The sequence below is a fragment of the Hevea brasiliensis genome, unplaced genomic scaffold (assembly GCF_030052815.1).
Source record: "Hevea brasiliensis isolate MT/VB/25A 57/8 unplaced genomic scaffold, ASM3005281v1 Scaf32, whole genome shotgun sequence".
In the NCBI taxonomy this organism is placed as follows: Eukaryota; Viridiplantae; Streptophyta; class Magnoliopsida; order Malpighiales; family Euphorbiaceae; genus Hevea; species Hevea brasiliensis.
In genome coordinates this window covers 182,444-207,457 of record NW_026614829.1, presented here as the reverse complement: position 1 = coordinate 207,457, position 25,014 = coordinate 182,444, and the positions used below count along the sequence as shown (strand labels likewise).

Sequence of the window (25,014 nt, the reverse complement as noted above, 5' to 3'; positions counted from 1 at the left end):
CATGTGGCTGCATATGCTCAATATTTAGAGGGTAGTCCACCATTCATTTCTGCTCCAGTTTTTCAACTCACACAAAAGGAAAAAGTCGAATCTAAGCAACCATCATTCAAGGAAGAAGATGCACCTAAGGTAGAACTTAAACAACTTCCTTCTCAGCTCAGGTATGAATTTCTTGGCACCAATAACACTTATCCAGTAATTGTAAATGCAAACTTGAGTACCTTAGAGGCTGATAAGTTGTTAAGAGTGTTGAGGCAATTTAGGAAAGTTTTAGGATATACCATAGATGACATTAAGGGAATAAGCCCACACTTTTGCATGCATAGAATTATTTTGGAAGAAAATTGTAAGCCATCTATTGAACATCAGAGGAGGTTGAACCCAAATATGAAAGAAATTGTTAAAAAGGAAATTTTAAAGTTGCTTGATGCAGGGATCATATATCCCATCTCGCATGATTGGGTGAGTCCAAGCATGTTGTCCCAAAAAAGGGTGGAATGACAGTTGCCAAAAATGAAAATAATGAATTAATTCCCACCAGAATAGTGACTAGTTGGCGAATGTGCATAGATTACAGAAAATTAAATGTTGCCACTAGAAAAGATCATTTTCCACTTCCCTTCATTGATCAAATGTTGGAAAGACTGGCTAGGCATTCTTATTTTTGCTATTTAGATGGATATTCAGGTTTTTTTCAAATCCCTATCCATCCAAATGATCAAGAGAAAACCACTTTTACTTGTCCATATGGAACCTTTGCTTATAGGAGGATGCCATTTGGGTTGTGTAATGCACCAGCCACTTTTCAAAGGTGCATGATGGCAATCTTCTCAGATTTCATTGAAGATATAATGGAGGTTTTTATGGATGACTTTTCTGTTTATGGATCTTCATTTGACATATGCTTGGCTAACCTTTCTAAAGTTTTTCAGCGATGTGCAAATACTAACCTTGTGTTAAACTGGGAAAAGTGTCACTTCATGGTTCAAGAAGGGATAATGCTTGGACATTTGGTGTCTAACAGAGGAATAGAGGTTGATAAAGCCAAGGTTGAAGTGATAGAGAAGATGGCTCCTCCTACCAATGTCAAGGGAATTCGAAGTTTTCTGAGACATGCCGGGTTCTACAGACGCTTTATCAAGGATTTTTCTAAAATAGCTAAACCTTTGTCTAATTTGTTAAGTCATGACATACCATTTGTATTTGACCAAGATTGTTTGGATGCCTTTTGCAGGTTGAAGCAAGCTCTTATCACTGCACCAATCATGCAACCGCCCGATTGGAGCCTACCTTTTGAAAATATGTGTGATGCTAGCAATTATGCAATTGGAGCTGTTCTTGGTCAAAGAAAGGACAAAAAGGCTTATACTATTTATTATGCTAGTAGAACACTGGATGAGGCTCAAACAAATTATGCAACAATTGAAAAGGAATTCTTAGCAATTGTCTTTGCATTGGAAAAGTTCAGACCTTACATTATTGACTCAAAGGTGGTTATATTTTCAGATCATGCAGCCATCAGGTATTTACTCCGTAAAAAGGAGGCTAAACCTAGGCTCATTAGGTGGATTCTGATGCTACAAGAGTTTGATTTGGAGATTAGAGATAAGAAGGGAGCTGAAAATGTAGTTGCAAATAATCTTAGTAGGTTGAAATTGGATGATGAAGAAATGGATGAAGTCCCTATTGATGAGTTTTTCTTGGATGAACAACTTTTCTCTCTTGTTGCTAAACTACCTTGGTATGCAGGCTTTGTGAATTATCTATCTTGTAGAGTTTTACCTCTAGGTATGACATGGCAACAAAAGAAAAAGTTTTTGCATGAGGCAAAATTTTATAGATGGGATGATCATTTACTTTTTAGGAGATGCTGTGATGGTTTAATAAGAAGATGTATTCCTGATGAGGAGACACAGAGTATTATGTATCATTGCTATGCTTCTGACTATGGAGGACATTTTGGAATCTCTAAAACAGCTAGTAAAATTTTGCAAGCTGGTTTCTTTTGGCCAAATCTTTTTAAGGATGTGAGGAAATTTGTGTTGGAATGTGATAAATGTCAAAGGAGTGGAAATTTGTCAAAAAGATATCAAATGCCCCTAAATGATATTCTTGAAGTGGAATTATTCGATGTTTGGGGAATAGATTTTATGGGGCCATTTCCTCCTTTATATGGTAATAAATACATCCTAGTTGGAGTTGACTACGTGTCAAAGTGGGTGGAAGCTATTGCAACTCCAACTAATGATGCTAGAGTGGTAGTGAAATTCTTGAAGAAATTTGTCTTGAGTAGATTCGGAGCTCCAAGGGCTGTAATTAGTGATGGGGGTTCACATTTTTGTAATAAGTAATTTGAAAGCTTAATGAGGAAGTATGGTGTAGTGCACAAGATAGCTACCCCATACCACCCTCAAACTTCAGGAAAAGTTGAAATTTCTAACAGAGAACTCAAACATATCTTCGAGAAAACAGTAAGCAATTCTCGGAAAGATTGGTCTGTCAAACTAGATGATGCTTTATGGGCATATAGGACTGCTTACAAAACCCCTATAGGAACTACTCCCTTTAGGTTGGTGTATGGTAAGTCTTGTCATTTACCTGTGGAGCTAGAACATAGAGCATATTGGGCCATTCAGACCTTGAATTTTGATCTTAAGCAAGCTGGTGAGAAAAGGCTATTGCAACTTAATGAACTCGAAGAATTGAGGATGGATGCTTATGAAAGTGCCCGTATTTACAAAGAAAGAACTAAAGTTTGGCATGATAAGCATCTTAGAAAAAAGGAATTCAAAGAGGGTGATTCAGTTTTGTTGTTCAACTCAAGATTGAAATTGTTCCCTGGAAAACTTAAATCAAGGTGGACTGGTCCATATAGAGTTTCTAAGGTTTTCCCTTATGGAGCAATTGAAATTTGGAGTGAAAAATCTGGGAATTTTAAGGTCAATGGGCATAGATTGAAACATTACATAACTGGAGACCCAATAAAAGGAGCAAGCTGTTACAAGCTCTCCAATCCCTCACCTCTTTTCAGTGAAATACATGAAAAGTCCAGCTAAGGACTATAAATTAGCCCTCTTGGGAGGCATCCCAAGTTCTTTTATTTTCCTTTTTGTTGATTTACTTTTATTTACATTGCTTTTGTTTTTATCTTAAATCTCCCCAAATTCAATTTTTGACATTGTTGAATCTTGTCCCTTGTAGATGTATTTCAATGGAGGAAGGTTGGTGAACTGCTGGGGAGTGACTCTTAATCTGAAATTATGTCCTTCAACTCTCCCAAAATTGATTGATTTTTACTGCATAACCTGTGCAGGTTTGCTACTTTGTTTATGCAGAAAAATGAAATTTGCAGCAAGGAAGGGTCTGCAGCAGATGGCTTATGTTTCTTGGTGAGGTTGGGTGTGTAACTTTTAAGTATTTGTGCTTATCATGTTAATGTGATGGTAAGTGGGTCATTTTTGTAGTTTTGAGCTTATTTGGGTTGTGAGATTCAAGGTGGATGTATTGCATTTTCTTGGCATAACTTAGGGAGTCCATTCTCATTTGTGGATAGATGCAACTTTATGCAGATTTTATTGAGTCTTAATGTGCTAAATGTTGATCTACAGAATTTGAGTTGAAATGGCATAATTCACAAATACCTCTCATGCAGGATTCAATTCTACAAGCTTGTGTGATGCAATTTTGATGGACTTTGTATATAGTGATGTGTTTTTTGTGACAATTTCTCATGGTTTATGCTTCATAGAATTATATTTCTTCATTCTAGGGTATTTTTCACACTTGCAAATCATTTTCAATTGTAATCTCAATCTTGTTGAATTGTGCATAAGCAACTGCATAACTTATACAGCTTTTAGATCACAAATTTTGCCATTTTCTCATCTTGCTAAAAACTGCATAAGAATGTGCATAGCTTATGCAATCCTGCATAACCACAATTCTTGCCATTTTTCATCTCTGCTGCAAATTGCATAAGGATGTGCATAGCTTATGCCATTCTGCATAGCCACATTTTTGTCAAATTTCATATCTGCCAAAACTTGCATAAGTGTGTGCATGACTTATGCACTTCTGCATGACTTCAAATCCTGCATTTTCTCTTTCCACCGAAACCTGCATAAGGAGAGTGCATAGCTTATGCACTTCCGCATAACCACCAACTCTGAATTCCAAAACCTGCCGAGAATTGCATAAGGAGAGTGCATAGCTTATGCACTTCTGCATGACCACACTCTCTGAAAATCAAAACTTGCCGAGACTTGCATAAGGAGAGCGCATAGCTTATGCACTTCCGCATGACCTATTTCTCTGAAATCCAAAACAGGCCGAAACTTGCATAAGTTAGCGCATAAGCTATGCACTCTTGCATAATCAATTTTTCACACCCTTTTCTTCCACCGAAACCTGCATAAGAGAGTGCATAAGTTATGCACACCCATTCTCCCCTTATGTAATTTTACACAAGTCCTGTTCAAATCAAAATTTTCTTCGGCATCCATTTTTCCCACCTCCACTTCCCGTCTTTTCTGTTCACGCTTGTCCCTCCACGTCCATTTATTCCGGCACTACTCCTCCCCTTCTTCTCCACTCATCTTTCCGACGCCTTTGCCCTAGCTTCCCTCTGCATCCTTTATTTTCTCCTTAAACTCCTCCATTCTCACCATCGACACCCAATGGAAACGCCTCCTCATTCCCCTCCAACCTCCCCTCTCCAAGTCTCACCCTTGGCAATGTGGCCTCCTAACCCCGATTCCTCTCCACAAGAAACCCCTCCACCACCTCCCACAGCCACTTACAAGAGAAAAATCAGGTCGAAATCCACCCGACCCATAGCCTCTGCACCTCCTCTCTCAAAACCCAAAGAACCACCCACCACCCCACTGTCAGAGCCTCCACCCAAAAACCCCAAAACTTCAGCCTCCACACAAGCCAAATCCCCCTCTTCCAGTAAAAAAGCAAACATCAGCAGCATCACAGGTATCAAAACTACCTTGGCCTCTTCCTGATGCAGCTCACAAGGCAGCCTTTAAGAGACTTAAGGAAAGGAGGGTACAACCCACTTGGTACATTTCTGCAGATGCCCTCCAATCAGTTGGTTTATTTGATAATGTGGTTGCGTACCTTGATGGTTTAGGTTGGATGGAATTTGTGCATAAGCAAGAAATAGTTTATCCAGCTTTAGTTTTGGAATTTATTTCCTCATTTTCTGCTACCCTGAAATTGCATGACGTAGATTATAAGCCAACTATGAAATTTAGATGTTTGGGGCAAAATAGAGAGTTATCATTGGACCAATTTCATAGCATTCTTGGGTTTGCAATTGATGGGCTATTTAGAGTACCATATACAGGGGTAGAGGTAGCAAACAAAGGTATTTGGAATGCTGCTCAGTTTTGGAGAATTATCACAAACCAACCTCAGACTTTTTCTGCTGGCAGATCCAAAACCTCTCAAATACTAGACCCTGCACTTAGATTTATCCATAGGCTTATTGCTAGCACTATCTTGGGCAGAGGGACTAGTTCTGGTGCTGTTGGGAAATCTGAATTGTTCATGCTATGGTGTGCTTTTCATAAAGTTAAAGTTTCTCCTGGTTACTTCTTTTGTGAGCATGTGTTACATATTGCCACCAAATCCATAGGTGACATTGTCATGGGTGGGCTCATAACTGTTATAGCCAAGCATTTTGGTTTTAATCCGGAACAGCATCCACTACCAGCACTTTCAGACACCCTATATTTTGATGCTACACACCTATCCAAAACTGGATTCAGCTTGCCACCTTCTGACACTGCACAACCAGCAACAGAAACTGAACCCACTGCACAACCAGAGGGACAATCTGTCCCACCAGCCCAACAGCATTCTGCTGAACCTACACCACCCACTCAGCCTGCACAGGACATCCCAGCAGATTCTGCACAGCCTACACCTTCTGCAGCTGGACCCTCTTCATCCACAGCCCCTCCTGCCTTCAACACTAAAGCCTTATTCACCTATCTTGAAAGGCTTAGTGATGATATATATTTTGTGGATAGAAAGCTTGAATCTGGTCTTGATACCCTCAAGGATCGTCATGATCAACTATTTGATTTTGTCATGGAAACCAGAGATAAGCAGAAAGAATTAAAGGAGATGATGAAGCAGCTCATGATTTTTCTGGGAATGCCACCTCCACCTCCATCACCTCCTCCAGAACCATCACTTCGACAGCAAACAGCTCCAACCAGTCCTTTAGCAGCATCTTTGGACAAGGGCAAAACAATAGAATTAGATTAGTTTCTGTTTTACTTTTGTTCAAACTTGTAGGAGTTTTTCTTTGTAGATATGTTGAAACAATTTTAGTTTGTTTTGAATTCTGTTTTTCTTGAAGTTCTATTGGATGGCTATTACATTAGTTTTTCATTGATTTTCATTGCCTTTACTGCCCTTTTGTGCATACTTGTCCATACACTGTATCTATTTGCATGCTTCTACTGGTGTTTGCACATTTTTCCTTGCTCTTCATCATGCAGCAGCTTTTAAATATACTGCACAGGCTGTGAATCCCCTTATGCAAATATTTTGCATAGCCTGTGCAGTCCTTTATGCTACTCATGCAGAACTGCACAGGCTGTAACCCCCTTATGCAAATGTTCTGCATAGCCTGTGCAGTCCTTATTGCCACTCATGCAGAACCGCACAGCTTATGCACCCTCCTTATGCACCTGTTCTGGACAGCACTTTATTCTGCATAACCTGTGCAGCTTCTTATGCATTCCTATTATCTCTTGAATTCTCATATGCTCTATACCAGGTAACTCTTTCTTTTTGCTCTTAAATTTCACAATTCTTGGTAATTACTATTTGCTTTGAGTTTTGATAATGCACTGCTTGAGACATTGAGGACAATGTCCAATTTTGAGTTTGGGGGTGAGCATTTTGATTTTTGCTACATTTTTCACATTTTGAGTATAGGAACATCTCATCCCATTCCATTTACATATATTGTAAATATTTTACATATACATCCATACATACATATACATTACACATTTACACACACATTGTACACATTGCACACAATTAGATTTTCTCCATTCAGTTAATGCATTGTTCACTTTTAGGAATCATGCATCATGCATTAAAATCTTTTGCCAAATCCCTTGAGTATTGAAAAGTTGCCTATGAGAGTGATTTGACTTACCTTTAGTTGGGTTTGTGGATTGAAAGTTTCCTAAGAGGTGCAAGGTTTTGAAGTGTTTATCCCTTGCCTATATCTTCTTAGCCAAAAAGCCACCCAACTAGTCCTTTAGAGATTGGAATGTTTAGAGGGAGTTATTGGATATAAGGTAGTCAAATGATGTCTCACCAATCCTAGAACAAATTTTCTAAACCTTTCAAGGTAAAATACCAGCTTGTACTTGATGAGAGAGATGATTAGGCATTCTTTGATTTAAACCTTCTCATTTTAAACCTTTGGCCCTTTTCCTAATTAAAATTGACCCTTGCAAACCCCTTTGAGCCTTTTTATCCCTAATTTTTCTTGAAATCCTTATTGCTACCTAGCCAATGAACCAAACACTCCAACCCTTTTCATGAGAATAATTGAATATTAGGTACACTTTATAAAAAAATAAAATAAAAAAGAAAAAAAAAAGAAAAGAAAAAAAAATACAATAAAAGGGAGAAGAAATGCTTGTCATCTTGTAAAAGTGCTAGTATATGTACTTTTCATTATTGTCATTCAAATTGAAAGAAATCCACCCAAAGTATTAAAAGAAATGAGTTTGGGGGTGGCAATTTTAGGGACAATCATCAAAAGAAAAATGCAAGATACAAGTTTAAAAGTATCAAAGTGTCCCTCCATTTTTATGAGTTTTGTAAAATATGCTAGCACTTGACAATTCTCATTGTATATTTCTCTCTCCCATATAAATAAAAAAATATATATAATAAAATAATAAGTGTACCTTATGTTTCAAAATTGAAAATATTCTCATGCTTTGAATCCTTTTTACCCATTCTTCTTCTTAGCCTCATTTTGAACCCCATGGCCCCATTACATCCCTAAAGAGACCTTTGATCTCTTGATAATACGTGCTACATTAGTGGAGATAGGAGTAGGGAATTTGCCTATGGGATTGGAAAATTATCCATTCATTCATTTAATTCCATCATTCTATATAGAGACACTTTGACTATTGATTGTCCTAGAATTCCTTTTGAGCATGACTCTCTCTTTTGATTGGTTGGTTTTGGAATTTTGAATGATAATTGACTTGATGGCTAAGCGATGAAAGCTTAGATAAGCAATAGATTCTTTGAATTTTGAAGGATGGGTATATTGATTCTTTGGTATGGCTAAAGGTGTGTTAAGTTACTTTAATAGGTGATTTTCATAGCTCTTTGGATAAGGCACCCCTAAAAAAATTTTTTTTGCATCACATTTTAAAATTTGCTTGAGGACAAGCAAAAGCTTGAGTATGCCGCTATATGATCCATACATATTTGCATAATCATTTAGGTTTAATTTAATAGCCATATTAGTAGAATATTAGTCACTTTTAGTAAAAATCATTAGTTAATTAGTTAGTTTTTCATAATGGTCAATTATAGATTAATTTGTAATTTTTACTTTGTTTTGTAGGAAAAATGATGTTTTTGGAAGGACTAAAAAGAAATTTTGCCATTGAGGAGTGACTTCTACAGCCAAAGATGTCAAAAACAAGTTTCAAAGTTGAAATATGCATTGACCAAATTGTGCATAACTTACCGCATAAGCCATGCAGATCTGCATAAGGAGAAAAATCACTGTTCCAATACCTGCCGAATTGTGCATAAGGAGAGTGCATAGCTTATGCAGATTTACGCCTCCCTTATGCAATCTCACGGAATTGTGCATAACCTATGCGGCAAGTCATGCAGTTTTGCATAAGTGAGCGAGAACTAGCCAGCGCATAAGGGACTGCATAACTTATGCAGTCCACTTATGCAGTCCCACAAAGACTTCATTAATGAGCTGGCAGAAGATTCCCTCAGAAAATCCCTCCTCAAACACACTATTTTAGGGCTCCATGTCAGAAAATGCTATAAATAGCCCCATTTCCCATTTTAGAAGGGAGGAAAAAGAAGAGGAATAAAAAGGGAAAGGTGCAGAATTTGAAGAGTCACTTTCACCTTCCACACCATTTTCAACCAAGATTTGCAGATTTCTTTCTTTCCTTATATTTTTCCTACATTTCTAGTGTTTAGTTTCTTGTTCCTTAGCTTAGATTAAAGCTTTATTTCCATTTAAACTCAATATATCTTGTAAGCATTATGGATAGTGAGTAGTTTTATTTTGATTCTGGAGTAAGGGATGTAATATTTGAGATATTTTGTGGATTTTGATTGGGTAATCCATATTTTGTGGTCTTAATGAGTTTTATTCATTTCTTGTGTGCTTAATGACATGCTTAGTGTAGGATCCCATTAAGTGATGTTCTTAATCCATGGTTGAGGCACCGAAAGGAGAAGGCCTTGTGATAGATAATCAAGAAATTGGACTTAATTAACTTAGACCTAGAAATAGGCTAAGGATTAAGAGGATTCACAGATTAATTAAAGAACCTAATGGGTCTTAATTAACTCTAACTCCACGAAAGTAGGATTAGATTGATTAAGGCACTCTTTGTCTCACTCGAAAGGGTATTCAAAGGATTTAAGAATTAATCTCCTTAAAACCCGTAAGTTCCACAAGATTGGATAACCAATTTAAAATCCCAAAATAGCTCGAATATGAAACCCCGAACTCCGGAATCGCCTTTTTATCATTGTTAATTTCCAATCAAATTTAATTGCTTGCCATTTTGAATCTTGCCATATTTGAACTTGCTTATTTCAATTTGATGCAATTTTAGTTTAATTAATACATTGTTGGATAGATTATTAATTTCGCACATATAGATTTCATACTCCAATACCCATTCAATCTATTGTTTTAATTTCAAAATTAGTTCAATTTAGTCAACTTTTATATAAAAAATTCAATCATTAACACAACTCCTCGTGGGAACGATATCTTTTCTATATTACTTGTACGACCCGTGCACTTGCGGTTGGGCCACATCAATAATCAATTTTTAAGTTATTTATATTGATGCGATAATAATAGATACTCAAATGTATATGAATCCTCTCCGTGAGGATCAAAATAAAATATTTACAGATTAGATCTCTTAACTGTCTTTACTTATATACAATAAATTAAAATAAAAGAAATATCCAAAAACAACATATTGGCCTGACCTCTACTAGACACTATAGTTGGTGAAGTAGATGAGAGGACAACACTGAAAGAGAGGCTACTAGTAGTGGAGTCGGCAAAAGAAATCTGAAATATTGAAAAAAAAATGAGAGGATGAGTACAACTACTTAGTGAGCAGATAAATAAATAACAAAGGGGAACCGATGATATTTTGGTACTTAATAGTACCAATTCTGCTATATTAGAACAAGTCAGCTGAATAAATATTATTTAATCCAAATCATGTAGCTGAGTTGAAATAAAATTCATACTGTAATAATATTTCTGAAATAAATATATTAAATCATAAAATCTGCAATATCCTGAAACACTCGTAATATGCTTCCTATAGATAATGTTGGCATCTCAGGCGCAATAATAAACTCTGATAGCCTGAGAGCAATGCTGGTATCTTAGGCTCTATAATGACACAACAATAACCCAAGAGCAATAAGAATGCTGGTCATACACATATGCAGAGCTACCCCCAAAAGGCTACCACCTGATATGCTCCCCAAAGGCTATGTGTATATAAGTGCTGTCTCAAAGACAATATAAATATAATTTGAGTTGAAAGTAATTCACCTGTCATCAAGGTGCTATTTATTCGATGCATATATTGAGTGTATTTGGCCATTTATTCGGCTGTAATTATAAATCTCATTCTAGTCAATAATAAAACATAAAATTACCATTCTTTGTTCCCATTTTCATACTTAAAAATAATAATATAAATAATTTACATTTAATAAAATAATAGTATTATATATTTATCCACTCATCTGTACTGAAGACAGATCAAGGCCTAGATCGCTAGAGCACCCCTAGTATCTACTACAGGAGCTGAATCCTTGCCTAAACTTAAAAGATAACAATGCATCAATAAAAGAATTTAAATCCTATCTGAAATTGTAGAATATAGAATGCATGATTTATGTACGAAAATTTTAAGAGAAAACAGGCAGCATCTCAGCATAATCTGAATGTTCCCCAAAATTTCAACAGTTCAACTAACTAATTCCCAACAAGCCACAACATATCACAAATGAATTTCGAATGCCCATTTATAGCCTACACAAAAGAATATAATAAATTTCACATTCTCTTCATTTCTTTCTTCTTCTCTATTCAACGTGTTTTCCTTTTCCTCCAGCATTTCATGCTAAAATTCCTTCCTCTTATTACATCAAAATTCTTCTTAGTTTAAATACAATTAATATACACTAATAGTCCCAAAAATCAACCACATCCTATTTAATTTATTCATTCTCAACGTAGCATTTAAGATATAAAACCTTGAATCCAAATTCTCCCTTGTACATACACCAACTTCCAATTTCACCCTTTTTAAAGATAGCACACTACTAGGTAGGAAATATTTATTATTATTATTATTATTATTATTATTATTATTATTATTATTATTATTATTATTATTATTATTATTATTATTATTATTATTATTATTATTATTATTATTATTATTATTATTATTATTAAAATAAATATTCATTAATAGCTCCAAAATCTACCTCATGGTATCTCTTAAATAAAACTTACCTAGCAGCTAGAATCACCTATTTACTAGTCCAAGAAAATCTATTATTCCAAAATGAAACTTTATTCACTAAGTTAATATAAAACTTATCTTCCTCCTATTATATGCCATAAGAATTATCATGAGATAATGAAATAATTGTTGAACTTAATAACTAAAAAGAAAAGAAAGAAGAGCTTACCACTTGAAAGTAATCACTAGTTCTTACAAGGAGGAAATGGATTTTAGATTAGTGTTTTTATTGAAATTGGAGTTTAGCTAATACTTCAGTGAGTTTATGGATTGATTTTTAAGAGAAAAAGTTATGGATGAAGGGAGGAAGAAGAAGAATTTTGGGTGTGAAATTTTTATTTTTATTTTTTATTTTATTTTATTTTTTTGTTCTTGAAGGAAACGGGAACAATTCCTCCAAATTGATTCTGCTGCCTCTTTTTATTACTGTTATTATTATCTAGAGATTTCTTAATTATGGGCTCTTATTAAGTTAATTTATGGGCTCTTGTAAATTGGGTTAATGGGTTGATTGCTACAGGATGCCCCAAAGGTAAATCTTAAACGTCTTCCTTCCAATCTCAGGTATGCTTTTCTTGGACCCAATGAAACATATCCTGTTATAATTAATGCATCTTTGACTGATATTGAGATTGAAAAATTGTTGAGAGTTTTAAGAGAATATATGAGAGTTTTGGGCTATACAATTGATGATATAAAGGGAATTAGCTCAACAGTTTGTATGCATAGGATTTTCCTAGAGCCAAAACCACCACCATTACCTCCACCAGATGGCAAGGGCAAAGGAGTTGTTATTCTTGGCTAGACAATTTTTAGTTTCAGTTTAAATATTTCATGTTTTTATTTAGATGGTTAATTAATTAGTATTTTTAGCGACTTGTTTTGTTAGTATTTTGCTTGTGTTGTTTTTTTTTTATTTGAAACATTTACTTATTTAGTATTTTTAGTTGTTTATAAGTACATTTTTCTTTTTATTTTAAATCTTTAATGCTTTGCTCACTTGTTTTTGATATGCTACTTTGGAATTTTACTTGGTGAATAGATATCTCCTGGTTATATTTTTGAGCTTAACCTCCATATTTCAACTTTTGAGTTTAATTGCTTTCATGGATTTCATTCCCCTATTTCTTTTGCAATGAGTGCTGCAGTTATCCAAATTTTATTTAATTAAATTGGTTGCATCTTCACTGAGGTAACACTCCCTATTTCAATCTGTGTCATCTCAAGTCAAAGAACAACATTTGAGTGAGCCTCTTGAATTTATTTTATAGCCAAATTATCCCATTCCTTGCATTCTTTTGACATTGAGGACAATGTCCAATCTGAGCATGGGGGAGAGAGTAAATTTTTTGCAAAAATTATTTTTCCTTTTCATTTGCATATAGTTACATAATCATTCATTAATTCATACTTGTACATATTCACACATATTCACTGCATATAGCTTCATATACTTAGTTATACATACTTAGTTGCATATAGGTTCTTTATACATTCATACATACATGCATTTCATTTTTTCATTTAAAAATTTTTGGATTTTAAGCCAGTCTTTGGAATTTCAAAAGTTACTTATTCAAGCAATCTAACTTCCCTCTAGATGGTTAGTGGAATAAAAGTTTCCAGCTAGGTACAAAGTCTTAAGCATTATTCTTTCTCTTATTTAATAGCTGAAAATTAATATATTCATCTAGGTATGCAGATTTTGATTAGTTAGTTTGAGTTATTGAGTGTCTGAATAAGCATTTAAGGAAAAAAATGGTTATCGTTGTCTCACCATTCCTAGAACAAGCATCTTAGATCTTTCAAAGCGAAATTTTTAACTTGCATTTGATAAGAATATGATTTAGGCATTCCTTCATATTTTCAACCCTATATTTAGCCTTAACCTACCTTAATTTCATTTCAACCCTTGCAAACCCCCTCGAACCTTAAATCCCTAATTTCTTTAGATTCCAAATCATTTACCTAGCCATAAACCTAAATACTATCACCCATTTATGAGAATAATATTTTAGCAATTAAGTGCATATAAAAAAAAATTTGAAGATGATAAAAAAAATAAAATAAAATATGATAAAAAAAACTTGGAGGATTGAAACATCTTGAAAAGTACTAGAGTAATTGTGAAAATGTGATAAAAAAAAAGTTACCAAAATATCCCAAAGGTAATTTTGGGTGTGACATGAAATAGGGACAAGTACAAAATCAAAAAAATATAAAAAGTAGTCCCTTTATATAATCATAGAAGTAAGTTAGCACTTGAGATTCATTGTGAATTTCTTTCCTCTTGAGAAAAAAAAAATATTATTATAAAAAAAGAAATAAAAGAAAGAAAAAAAAAAGAATATTGGATGCACTTTGAGTTTCGTGATTAGTATTATTTTTATATTTTGTTTTCCTTATTTCCTTTCTTTGTTAGTCACAATTTTATCCTATTTGACCCCATTGCAACCCTTAAAAAGAACTAATGATTTTTTGAAAAATACTTGTTACATTAGTAGAGTTAGATCTTTTATGCTTGCATATGGGTTTGACAATACAATCCTGCATACATTACTCACCATCTATTTGAGACACATTAGCTATCTATTTCTTTTAGGTTTGTTTAGGCACAATTGACTCTTGTAGCTGGTTAGTATTTGTTGCTTGAGTTGATTAGTTAATTCTTAGTTATTTTGTAATTATTTAGAGTGATTACTTCATTCTTTGTGCTTTGTTGGTCGGAATTTGGAATGTTGGTGACTAGAGGTAAGTTAGTGATTTGGATTAGTAATTTTTGTATTTTCAAAGATTGATTCTATTCCCTTCTAAATGAGTTTTAAATGAAATTTTGCTTGGGGACAAGCAAGATTTTGAGTATGGGGGAATTTGATGCAAGCATTTTATATCATCATCTAAGGATAATTTTTGCACATAATTTACCATTGTTTATAGTTTTTACTGTAGATATTAGCTTATATTTAGTTAATTTTTCTTTTTTACACTTTTTCGTTTAATTTTTAAAATTTATTTGTTTTATAGGTTAAATTTGAAGAATTTTTGGTGATATTTTAATCAGAGTAGCAATTTAGAGGAAATTAGAGTTGAATTACAAAATTTTAAAAAGAAAATTTTTAAGTTGAGTTTTAAATAAACAAAAAGTTACACAACCTATGACACAACTTGTGTCGCTGGTTGTGTCATTGTTGGATATGAAGCTTTTCTCAAGCAGAAAGTTACACAACTTGCAACATAAACGATTCAGTTTGTGACGTTTTAATAAAAATTATTGACGTGACACTTTTGCTTCCCTGATTTAATACATCATTTTCTTCAGAATCTTATGTCTTTTAACCCATTCTAGAGCAGACCTCTGAACCATATATAAACACCATTTTCTCCTTCTTTCATAAGAAGAAAAATTAGGGAGATTTTGCAAGATAGAGAAGAAGAAAGAGGAGCACGTGAGATTAGGTCTTGCTGTAGCAAAATGGACGCCTTCTTCAACGTTTCAACAGCAGTTTCTTCACCATTTTCACTAAGTTTTTTGTCCTTTAGCTTAGATTTTCATTTCTTCTTTATTTCTTTACTTGGGTTTATCTTAAAATCATGATTTGTGAGTAGAATTTTGAGATTCTAAAGATAAGTCTGTAAATATTATTTTATATTGTAGTTTTTGAACTGATTTAGTTATTTAAATGGGATTTGCTGCATTTTGATTTATTGCTTGTGAGCTTGTTGCCTTGCTTGATGAAAGGCCCCTTATTAAGTTAAGTTTTAATCCTTAACAGATGGACTGAAAAGTGAATGTTTGGAATAGATAATCTTATAATAAACTTAGTTTTCTTCGTGTTAGAGATAAGCTAAGAGAATTAAGGGGACTTTTAAAATCAATTAGAGATTTAATTGGGTTTTTATCAGGTTTGAAATACCGTGAAAACAGGGTTTGATTTGATGAATACCAACTTTAAAATGCTTGAGAAAGATTTCAAAGAACTAAGAATTGATTTCCCTCAAAATTAAAATTCTCATGTGTTTGGCTAAATTGGGGATAAACCACATATAAACAATATTGAGAATCCTATCTCTAGAATCACTTTAATTTTTATTAAAGTTAGATTTAATTCCTCCCAATTTGATAATTAGTTATTTCAATTTGAATTGTAGTCATCTAGTTTAATTAATTGTTTGATTTGGCTTAAATTCCTCAAATACCAATTTTAATTTTAAATTTCATTATCAATATCTTTAAATTTTAGCATTCTAATTAGCTTATTCCTTTATTTTCAATTTAAGCACAATTTTTTGTGGAAATGATATTTTTAAAACTATATTATTGTGACCCATGCACTTGCAGAAGTTATTTCATAGAAACATCACTGTTACATCCAGAGAGCTCTCTTTTTCATTAAAAAAAGTGTTGAACTTATGAATATTTTAATAAGTTATTTGAAATTCTAAAATTCCTATGGCCCATGAATATATTATCAAATGCAAAGTGGTTTCAAATGTCATTAGGTTTTCAAGCTTTCAAAAGTGCGGCAGTTAGATATTAATTAGACATTCCATTCCACTTAAGTTGTTCTTTGTCACTGTCTGGGTTAACAACGCAATGCAACACATATTAATTACAATTTAAAGTTTGAGATTAAAATAAGAACACTCTTTCACCTAACCACTGAGGGAGAGTTTGAACGAAAGCTTAGAGTTTAGTCTAGCTTGGACCGATAATTAAAGACATGTTATTTATTTGGCAAACTTAAATTTAAGTCTTTCCTTTTCTCAATTAAAAAAAAAAAAACAAAAGCTTGGAAATCCAATAGGGAATTTTTCCTTGGAAGATTGCAAGATTGAACCTTGGTGCTATTTTGCATTTTTCAAAACAAGTTTGTTTCCCAAAGCTTAAATTCATAGATGTTGTCACAATTACCTTTGCCAAGTTTTTTTTACTTAACATTTCATTGTCTTAAGCTGGATGCATTGGAGAGATTTATTGATCTGGGTTTAATTGGATGATACTTTGTTAAGTTTTTTCCAGTCCCTTTATCAATTTTTAATAAAATTTTACTCATGAAAAAAATAGAAAACAAAAATTATTTCCCATATCGAGTGTTGTTGATGGTTTAATCTTTAGAATTGATGGAGCTATCTGATCTCGCTAGACTATTTAGTTCATATGCATAAGCCACATATGTTGGGAGGCCATACTAGGGATCCCAATAAGTAATTTATCTAGATTTGTATATCATTTGGTTTTAATTTTATATTTATTTACCATGTAAAATTGCCTTTTAAATATGTTGTGTACCGCAGAAGCGTGTAAACAGTAAAGAAACAAAGTGAATATACAAAACACAAATATTTACATGGTTCACCCTCTCAACATAGGGCTACATCCACGGGCATGCCATCTTCCACTATCAACAATAATAAATCATCATTACAAGCTTATTGTAACAAAAAAAAATAATAATAAAAATTAATTAATTAATTAATTAAAAATTAAATTAAACATTAAATTTAAAATTTTTTCAGGAATGAATCTGGACAACATGTTTGTCTGTCCAGATTCATTCCCAGAAATTCAAAAAAAAAAAAACCGGCCCGGGCGCGCCCCCTCTCTCCCCCCCCTTTAAACTCTCCCTCCCCCTCCCTTTTTCTTTCGACCGGCGAGCCTCCAGCCACCATGGCCGGCCGGCGAGGCGTCCCCCCACCCTGGGCGACGCCGGCGAGCTGCCAGCTGGCCGGAGCAGCGCCGGCAGCGGCGCAAATGGAGGAGTTTTCCTCCTCAACGCGCGCACAGTGGGCAGTAACTTCTCGACGAGATTTCGGCTTCATCCGACGTCCGATTGAGGCGATTCAGGTGGCGTTGGAAAGCTTATTTCGAGAGTTTTCTTTTGATACCCACTTTGCAGCAAATGGAGGTTGGATGAGTGAGATATGGAGGAGAGAAGTTTTAGGTTTTTCAAGCTTTTGGGTTAGATCTAGGACTATCCGACTGTTGGATTGACAATCCGAGACCACTTATGGACTGAGGGAGAGGAGAGGAACATGATGGTATGATCAGATTCGGCAAATGTCGCACCATGCACGGTGGTTCCGGCGGTGGCTCCGGTGAGCTTTGGAGATGATTCAACTTCCAGAGGCTTCCTCATAAATTTTTAGAATTTTTGAGACATAGACAAGCTTTGGGTAAGATTATTTTCATTATTTCTCTGTCTATGGAGCATAAATGCAGTATTTCTTAAACAGAAAAAATTGGAGAAAAATTTTAAGAAAAATATATGATGAAAGTAAAATTATTTAGAGATATTCTATGGTGTTTGTTGAATTTTTGAGTGATTGTAGAATATTTTTGAAAAATATAGATGGATTTTAGTTAGATTTTTAGCATATGGGCATATAAGATTATTTGAAATTATGATATTTAAATTTTATATGATTGGTTGAAGCTTGAGGATGGAGGTTTAAATATATGAATATTAAATTGGGTTGAATTAAGAATATGTTAGTTGTTGGAAACTTATGGAATTGAGTAATATTCTTGAATAAAATATTTATGGCAGCTTAGGAAATTATAATTCCTTTTGCATTAGCTTAGTAATATTGCTAAGGACTGTGGGGCAAAGTTTTGGAATTTTTAGAGCTCGTTTGGATAGTTTTTGCAAAAGGGTTAAATTATAAGGACTAAACTGTAATTTTTTATATTGTGATTGTTGACTATTTGGATGGCCCAGGAGGGGCCTTGTGATGTGATTGAGTTGTGATTGTGTGATTGGCGGATATGGAAGTATATTTTGAAGCCTTTTGCAGGTTGAGTAGGTCCTAGGTATAGGGAAAACTCTACCAAATTTTCGGCATGAGTTAGGCTGACTATTGCCTCTTTAGAGTTTTATTTTGACTTAGTACTAATAAATTTATAATTTAATTATTAGGTGATCGATGTCAGCTTTTCTCCTCCATCCAGCAGCCACAATAGTCCTCGATGTACTGTAAGTAAAATATTAATTTTAATTATAATTTCGATATTATTATATGTTCAAGTATGCTCATGCATCACTTATATGTATATATCTATGTAATTAAACTCTAGGCACGTTTTATGTTGTATTCACAACTGTTAAAGTGCCATGGATGTTGTTTGTGATAATTTAAAGCAGTGTGTGTGCATTTTCATGCGTGTGGTATAGTATTGGATATGGATAGGATGGGTAGACACAGCTTGAGTTCTTTGCTAGGACCCCGTATTTGGTTTATTAAGCAAAAGTCCAGCTTGAGATCTTCGCTGGCAGAGGTTGGATTAAGAAGGCTGTATAGGGGAACATCTCCCATATATGTATTGTTTAACACTCTTGGGTGTGTGAGTGCTCCAAATTGCCTTTTTGATGTGATTTGTATGAAATTTATGATGATGTTGCATTTCACTCCACAGGGTGCATTAGCTTTAGATAGCTATAGAGATTATGGTTAAAATTGATATTTTACTCTCTGAGTCGAACGCTCACTCCTGTTCACCATATTTTTCCAGGCTACAGGAGAAGACCTTTTTCAGAATAACTTGTTCCTTTCCTCGCAGGTTATGAAAATAAAAATTACTTAACTGTATTATTATTATCTAAATTTGTAATTTATAACCCCGCATGTACTAGTAGTAGTATTAATCCTGTCAGGGACTGCATGAATTTAAGTTTTTATATTAACAAATGAAAAATTTTTATAAGTTTTAAATAGTTGTAAATGATGTAATAGAGTTGAGCTGGGCTACCCTTAATTTTAGTTTCTGATAATTATTGGGCTAAGTTGGCCCGAAATAAAATTATAACAGTTTAATTTAAATTATTTTATATGCATATTGGGCCTAAATTGTGGGCCTAGTCATGGGTTGAGGAATAGTTAGGCTTACTATGGGCCTCGAGAGCTTTAGTCCGGCCCAAGTCCTAGTGCCAGTCCGGCCCATAGGTTGGGTTGTGACAAAGTTGGTATCAGAGCTTAGGCTCTAGATTCATGGGAAATACTATACTTGGGAGTGTAAAAGGAGTCTTGTTAGGATGTTACATGTGGAGTATAGGATTCTATTTTGTCTTTTTCTGTAATTATTTGTTTCTAGATTCTGCGTTTTACCTCGGAAAATATAAAAGTGCCTCAGTTAGTGTCTTGATTTTCGTGGAGTACATAAGAATGCGAAACAGAGTTAGCAGACATGTTGAGGTCTGTCATGAGGATACGTACTCTAAGAAATGCTATGTTTCTGTCTGTGTGGGTTTAAATGGTGTGCCCATATCGTGCAAGGCACGAGTACATAAAGGTGAGTCTTGAAAGTATAGTTGCCCTAGATAAGGATGAGGATACCACTGCTGGCAGTCATCAGTGGATGACCTAGTCAGAATAAGTTTATGATAATAGAAGATTCAAGAGAGATAAGAAATTGGGAGACCTAGTCTGTCAGGACGTATCGTACTAGCTATACAATATTCTCAATGTCTGCTCTGTAAGCTGCAGATTATAGTATTGACATGGGATTATTGTATAGAGCTGCGTACTTCCCTATAGTACTTATGATGAGGATGTTTGCAGGCAGTCTCTGTTTTGGTACAATTATGCCAGAATAGGGTTCTATTACTGCAAAAGAGTTTGGAAATCCTAGGTAGAGATTTAAAACCCTATAGCTAGAATATTAAAGGGTCACAGTTGCAAGGTAGCTAGAGTCAGTGACTCAGTTACCCTAGCAAGAGCTAGAGTTACATCAAGAGTTGCCATCAGACCAGAGGTTTCGGGTTAGTTACAAAGTAAAGGTGACACCTATAGAGTGAGATCATCTAGTCTTCAGTATGGAATTTTGGGTGGTTTTTACAGTATGATAGACATTTTGCTTAGAGCTTAGTGAGAATAGTATTGTCACGACCCAGGGATGGGGTTGGGACGTGCTTGTTCAACCAACTACACACTGGGGTGAAAACTTCGTGTCCCACATCGGAAACGGGAAGGAAAGATTTGGGCCATATATGTGGAAGCCTTCCTCACCTAGTCAGCGCGCTTTTGGGAATGAAACCTCCCAAGGGACAAATCCGTGAGGCCCATGGGCCAAAGCGGACAATACTAACTGGAGAAGGATCGGGCTGTTACAATTTGTTATCAGAGCTGGACTCCCTCTAGTACGGTGTGTGGTGCGAGGACGCACCAGGCGGAAGCTGGTGGGCTTGTCACGACCCAGGGATGGGGTTGGGACGTGCTTGTTCAACCAACTACGCACTGGGGTGAAAACTTCGTGTCCCACATCAGAAACGGGAAGGAAAGATTTGGGCCATATATGTGGGAGCCTTCCTCACCTAGTCAGCGCGCTTTTGGGAATGAAACCTCCCAAGGGACAAATCCGTGAGGCCCATGGGCCAAAGCGGACAATACTAACTGGAGAAAGATCGGGCTGTTACAAGTATACCTTGTGTGTATTAGCAAAGTGTAAAGTACAACCCTACTACCTAGGAAAGGTCGAAACTATGAATTGATGATTTATAGAGCTATGATATGATAAGAGAGTCATTAATTTGACATGGTTTTGGCAAGGTGGTAAATGTAGCACCTTTATTGCAGTAAGTTAGGGTATAGTCCTATCTTTTCAGAAGGGATAGAAGTTTGTTACTAATAATGGTGACCAAAAAAATAATGCCCTAGATGGGACTGTAGAGTGTAGTAGAGAGTAGTTGCCTCAGGTATCTTGGAGAGGATACAAGTTCCTTTCTAACATCTTGGAGAGGATACAAGTTCCTTTCTAACATCTTGGAGAGGATACAAGTTCCTTTCTAACTTCGTATTATTCAAAACAATAGTATAATCTAATTATGATAGTGTTAAGAGTAATAAATTAGTGAAGATAAATCACAGAAGGTCAATGGATAGAGAAAGTGCAGAATGAAAGTTTAGACAATTGATTGCAAATGCAATATAATCTAAATACCAATGGAAGTACTAGCTAAAGTGGTCAAAGGACTAAATCTGAGTAGCACAGACATATGATAACGCGATAGAGACTCTAAAAGATATAGTTAGCAAGTACAACTGTCATGTTAGGAAGAAGAATAGAACCAAGGATAGAATAGTCAAATTCTATTTTGGGTAAGACAAAGGAAATAAATGAAAGGACAACCTGAAGGGTGTAGAATAAAAAGGAATAAGGTTAAGATATAGGGTAGGCTAAGTGTTATTCTTGGCAAGGTAAATGACAAGGATGGAGAACCCAAAATGGGACCACATTAGTGAGAATAGTGATGGAGGTATGGAATCTAGTAATGTGATACTCATAACATGATGTAGTTGAGGTAGTGCCAGGGGCTAAAATATAGAGCTTGGAGTTACATGATTGGATCATACTTTATCTATTCCCTATTCCTAAAGTGAAGTGAATAGCAATGGGGCAAGATTCTTTTAACTTGTTAACAGTATCAAGAAGATTAGGTGAGGAATACAATAATAATGAGCAAAAGCTAGAAGGTGTGCGATGGTATTGCGAACTATCTAATTAGGCAGAGAAAAAGAAGTTAGTAAGTAATAAGTTGAATAAAAGTCAATCTAAGGGATCAAATAGGTATGATGAGAGGAAAAGAATGATAGATAATGACACATAGGCTTTAGGTTAGATTTTTGAGATAGTGAGAAGGTAGTTAGAGGTTCGTTATGAATGTCAAGCAAACATTTTTAGTGTGATCAACAGAATCACTTTGTAGTGAAGCAATAATGACAAAACAACAGTAGGGTTAGAACAAAAAGTGACAAGTATGAGTGATTATAAATCACTAGAAAGTTCAAGGATCAAATTAATGACCATATAAAAGGGTTAAAGTTGATGATGGAATGGACGTCCTTGAAGGAAAAGTTGTAATGGTGAGATAGGACTAAGATTAAGGAATAAGTATAGTATGTTGAAAAGATATCAAAGATAGCAGAAATAGGAAAAAAAAGTGGATAAGATTCAAAGGACAGGAAAAAAGCCAGGTAAAGCTAGTTATAATGATGAAGATAAGAAGGAATATGTATGCTAGGAACACTTTAAGAGATGTTTGAAATCAGTTATTATGAGATGATATATTAAAGGAGTAGTGGAGCCTCGATCTAAGTGCCACTGTGTCAAAAGTAGGACACATACTAAGAAGTTTTAGGAAGAAGTCTAGATATTTTTGTTCCAGAGAAGGAGTGGGAAACGATAAAGTCGCATAGACTGAGTTGTCAGGGAATATAAACACTTTTATCACCTAGAAAGAGAGACCCAGTTCACTTTCCAATGTTGATAAATGATACACTTGGCCCTTGGAGGGGACTCTACCTGACTGGTTACATAAGATGGACAGAGGTTAGTCTAAGTACCTTAGTAATGACACAAATAGATTAGAAATTTGAAGTATCATGAAAGTGAGAAGATGCATTGGTACTAACTGTTAAGGTCAAAGGATAAGTAAAGGTTTTGAACGAGATGTATATGATAGGTGCTACAGAAAAGCTACTCATAGGATGCCTTAGGATAAGGAACATAAGTCATGTTTTGGGGAAATAGAGATTATTGAAACAAAGAAATGAGGACTGAAGTCACCAAGAGACACGTTAGGGCGTAATAAAAGTGAGGTAAGCGCCAAAGTTGATTAAAGTTATCAAATATCAAGTCGAGAGTAGTGGAGTTATAATGAATACTTGAGATATCAGAAAATGGTCAATGAATAGCCAAGAGATAAGAGCATCTCTAGGAAGAGATGGTGACAGTTAGGACACTATAGTAGAATCAGAGAGTAGTAGAATGTCATATATAATATACGAGGAGTAATGATTGCACTTATTCTAATAATATTCTTTTCCTTATCTCTTGTTTATTCGAAAATTCGAGGACGAATTTTTCTTAAGGAGCGAAGAATGTAACAACCCAAAAAATAAATAAATAAATAAATTAATTAATTAAAAATAAAATTAAACATTAAATTTAAAATTTTTCCAGGAATGAATCTGGACAACATATCTGTCCAGATTCATTCCCAGATTCAAAAAAAAAAAAAAAAAAACAAAACAAAACAAAACCAGTCGCCCCCCTTTCCCCCCCCCCCCCCTTCCCCCCCGCCCCCTCCTCTTTAAACTCTCCCTCCCGTCACTCTCCCTCCCCCTCCCTTTTTCTTCCAGCCGGCAAGCCTCCAGCCACCATGGCCGGCCGGTGAGGCGTCCCCACCTGGCGGCGCCTGAGTAGCTACTGGCGGGAGCAACGGCAATAGCGCAAATGGAGGAGTTTTCCTCCTCAATGCGCGCACAGTGGGCAGCAACTTTCCGACGCGATTCCGGCTTCATTTGAGAAATTTTGAGGCAAGACATGAGAAAACTCATTTTGGCTTAAAACAAGCACTTTTATGCCAAAAGGAAAAGTTGTAGAAACCTGACCAGATAGTATATTGGAGGAAAGATCAATATAAACCAATGATGGATTTGGATTAAATATTGGAAACTCATTGCCTGAAAATATGTTGCTTGACAAGTCCAGCAACACAAGGTGAAACATATTTGAGATGGTTATAGGAATTGGTTCGGAGAAATGGTTACCTGACAACATGAGCACATTCATTTCAGTGGCTTCACCAATTGTATCTGGCAATACTCCTGATAAGTTATTATTTGAAAGTAAGAGAAATATTAAAGATAGAGATTGAAATAACCACTGAGGGAGAGTTCCTTCAATGTTATTATCACTCAAGTCCAAGAACATAAGCTGGGTCTGGGTGGAAATCCAAATGGGAATTTGCCCTAAAAGATTGCAAGATCCCAATGATAATATATTTAACATGCTCCTTGGTGCTATTCTAGCATTTTTCATAACAAATTTGTTTCCCTCGAGAAACAATTCAGTGAGGTTATTGAAATCGAACAGCCATGTTGGAATCTCACCGGACAAATAGTTGTTACTTAAGACCAAAGATACTATGTTGGAGAGGTTGCCAATCTCAGTTGGTAACTCCATGGTGAGAAAATTTCGTCCCAAATCCAAATAACTTAAGCTTTTCAAATGTGATAGCAATTCAATGTGATAGCGATGGTGGAATTGCTCCAGAAATTTTGTTATTGTGAAGTGAACGCGCATTCAAGTTAGTGAGATTTCCAATCTGTGTAGGAATCCCTCCATGGATTAAGTTATGATCCAAGTAGAGCAGCTCCAAGTTGGAAAGATTTCCCA

At 35.1% G+C, this 25,014-nt stretch overlaps 1 protein-coding gene across 1 annotated transcript; it reads right to left on the bottom strand.

Annotated features, from left to right (window-relative positions):
- Positions 1-4,916: 4,916 nt before the first annotated feature.
- On the bottom strand, positions 4,917-24,801 carry LOC131177072 (receptor-like protein 46). Its single transcript, XM_058142065.1, has 5 exons — positions 24,223-24,801; positions 23,933-24,131; positions 6,182-6,247; positions 5,720-5,878; positions 4,917-5,005 (listed from the first exon to the last, which is right to left on the bottom strand). Exons 1-5 carry the CDS (start codon positions 24,799-24,801, stop codon positions 4,917-4,919), a joined length of 1,092 nt encoding a protein of 363 aa, XP_057998048.1.
- Between the last annotated feature and the right edge of the window lie 213 nt (positions 24,802-25,014).